Source organism: Paracoccidioides brasiliensis (genome assembly GCF_000150735.1).
Source record: "Paracoccidioides brasiliensis Pb18 unplaced genomic scaffold supercont2.27, whole genome shotgun sequence".
In the NCBI taxonomy this organism is placed as follows: Eukaryota; Fungi; Ascomycota; class Eurotiomycetes; order Onygenales; family Ajellomycetaceae; genus Paracoccidioides; species Paracoccidioides brasiliensis.
In genome coordinates, this window is record NW_011371384.1 from 1 (window position 1) to 3107 (window position 3107).

At 47.6% G+C, this 3107-nt stretch overlaps 1 protein-coding gene across 1 annotated transcript; it reads right to left on the reverse strand.

The window, feature by feature from the left end:
* Positions 1 to 528: 528 nt before the first annotated feature.
* Positions 529 to 1609, reverse strand: PADG_08642 (uncharacterized protein; the record flags this gene model as incomplete). The annotated part of the gene is made up of 2 exons (XM_010765655.1): positions 529 to 1310; positions 1417 to 1609. 2 exons carry the CDS (start codon positions 1607 to 1609, stop codon positions 529 to 531), a joined length of 975 nt encoding a protein of 324 aa, XP_010763957.1.
* Between the last annotated feature and the right edge of the window lie 1498 nt (positions 1610 to 3107).

Genomic DNA, 3107 nt, shown 5'->3' on the forward strand with positions numbered 1-3107 from the left:
TTCATGTTATAAGAGAGAACTTGAAAGCTAAGCGGAGGTCTCGCCCTTGTTGAATTTGATGATTCGACATCATCCGATATGGTTCGTCAACATGAGGGTCACCCCATGATCAACGGCCGAAATGGAGGCGGCACAAATAGTATAATTCTGGTTCTCACCAGCGATATTATGGAATATTTCCCGTGTATAATTCTTTTTATCTCCGCTGAAAGCTTACCATATTAGAAGCATGCACGCCATTTGAATGACAACTGCATTACCAAGCTTGGCATATCTAATAGTTAGTCTCAATTACTGATGCCATTCCGCTATAATTCCTCAAGCGCAGCCTAAATGATATATGGTGATATTTAACGCGCATCTCCAAGAATTATGAGGGGTAATAATTCAATATGCTCACGAAGAAAACAGAGTCCACAGAAGAAGAAAATCACCCAACTAAACCTCAGTAAAATGATACCGGTAGCGGGAAGAATAGGTTGGTTTGGTGTTTGTTCGAAATGGGCGTTGTGGGGGGGATATAGCACTTTATTCATTGATAGTACGCGTCTGTTTTGAGCTTGCCAACGGCTTCACGCCCTTATGAATTGCAGCAATTCCCAAACTGAGGTTCTCATAACCACGTCCAGGAATCATAAAGCCAGCCTTCTGAATCATCCTGCGGAATTCTTCCTGGCTTGGGAATTTCTCAATGCTTTCAACCAAGTATTGGTAGCTGGCCCGATCACCTGCCACTAACTGCCCAATCAGAGGAATTGCACTGAAGCTCCACAGCTTGTACCCTTCGTCAACTAGCCCATTTGTCACCTTGCTAAACTCCAGACATGCAAAGACACCACCAGGTTTCAAGACGCGGAATGCTTCGTTCAGGGCTGCTTGCTTATCCGTGAAATTGCGAATGCCGAACGCGACAGTATACATATCAATCGAGTTATCCGGTATCGTTGGCATCGATTCGGCATTCCCCTGCATAAAAGCTAATCTATCCGTATTGTAATATGGGGTCTCGAGACTCCGCTTCTTCCCTTCCGCGAGCATGTCTGGGTTGATATCCGCTATGGTTACACGCGTATTGTGGTCATTATTGATGTTCGTCGCATGGTCTAGCATCCGGAAGGCAATGTCTCCCGTCCCTCCGGCCACGTCGAGGATATTCCAGCCTTGCTCTGTGTCTAAGTGGTCGTTCGGATATCGTGAACCGGGATTTAAGGATCGAACAAAGTGTTCTTTCCACAGGCGGTGAATTCCTAAAGACATGAAATCGTTCATGGTGTCATATGAACTAGCTATGGAGCTGAAAACGGCTCCCACTGTTCTAGGTCTTAGCTTTTGAAAGAAGTTCGTGAGACGAAGTGCATCCTGGACTCATGCTGGAGTGGGACAGAGATGGAGATATAAGTAATAGAAAATATGTACCTCTAGCTACTTTTTCGGTTTCTGGAACTGTTTCAAATCCGAAATGCGTGGTTCGTCCATCTTGCTCTGGTTTCAATGTCTCCGGCTTTCGTGCCTGGATTGAACAGGAGAAACACCGATAAGCAGTTCGAGGAGTGAATGTCCTGCGTTTTGCGCTATAATGCATGTTTCTCCAAGCCGCTCTTGAAGACATGGTGAGGAAACCTAAGGTTCCAATGAGGTCAATTGCTATGTTATCGTTACAGTGCATTTGATGATGTTTAAAGTTGCTGGACATACACGTGCTTCTGAGTTCGGCCGCCGGATCAGGATGTAGATGAGTTGACCCTGGCTAAAAGGCTTGGCCCATCTCGCAACGTGACCTGACCTATCCTGGACCCGACCTCTCACAATACACTGTAAATCAATTATCTATCACATAATCCTTACAAGACGGAAACGCTACAAGCATAATTCAGTCAAACATCTTAATCAATCCTGATCACATCCCTATAAGCTCTCTCCCATCCCCTCAGGCAGCAAGCCTGATGGCGTGCCGACGCAGCGCTGCCAGCGCGCCCAGCCCCCCAACACCACCGAACGCGTCCCGAGCCTTGACGCGCATCTGCTCCCCCATACACCGTCCACCCAAGAGACCCCATCTCCTCACCCCAATCGCCCGCCGCACATGTGAACTGAATGACATGGAGCCTCCAAGCTCCCCTACACCAGCAGGCAGCTCAAAGAGCAGAAATGTCGCACCAATACGTCTCAACCTACGTGGCCCGATGGCTAGCGATCTCCTAGCCGCCCACGAGGCTGAGGCACAGAATTCCCATGCAGAAGCACTAGCTGCTGCAAATATGCTTGATCGGATTGAAGAAGACCTAGATATCATGAAGGCAAAAGGCCTATCAAGGGCACTGGCCCTTGGAGCCGCCGTGAAGGCGTTAGTCAAGGACTGGTACAATGGAAGTCTAGAAACAGCTAAGCAGTCCACCACAATCAAGCCTGCTGGCTCCACTGGTGCAAATGATGCAAGTGCTCCTACCTATGCAAAGACAGCTGCAGACAGCACCAATGCAACAAAAACACCAGCAACTGTACTGCAGAAACCCCTGCTTAGGAATAACCCCAGAGAAGGAAAAACACCATGAATCCTCACGCACCTGCCTTCAGATCATCTAGCTCGCAAAGCAAGCCCAATTGCTACTCTTAGAAAGCTGAAGGCTGAACTCCTGGGGTCTTTGGCAGCAGCCATCACAGCAGTTCAAGCCATCCCCACAGGCATTGCCATCATTTCTAGAAGCTTGCAAGACATGGAGGCTCTGCTAGCCCAAAAGAATGTTTTAGCAGCCACTCTCACCAATGCTCAGATAGAGAAGGAAGAACATTGGATCACCTGCCTGATTCCTGAGCTGCCCATGGAGATTAGTGACTATGATGGTGGAACTCTGCATCTCTCAGCAGAATCCATGACAGAAGAATTCACACTCCAAATCAGAATCAAGCCTGTCCAGAGTCACTGGGCAAAAATACACCCTGGAAACCCAACAGCCACCCTTATATTACACTTTTCACAAGAGACAGCAGTAAACCTGCCATCAAAAGTGGAACTATATGGATATCAAAGACCAGTGATCAGAAAGGCACCTAAGGTCAAAATACAACAATGCAGCAAATGCTGGGGATTTCATCAAGAGAGATACTGC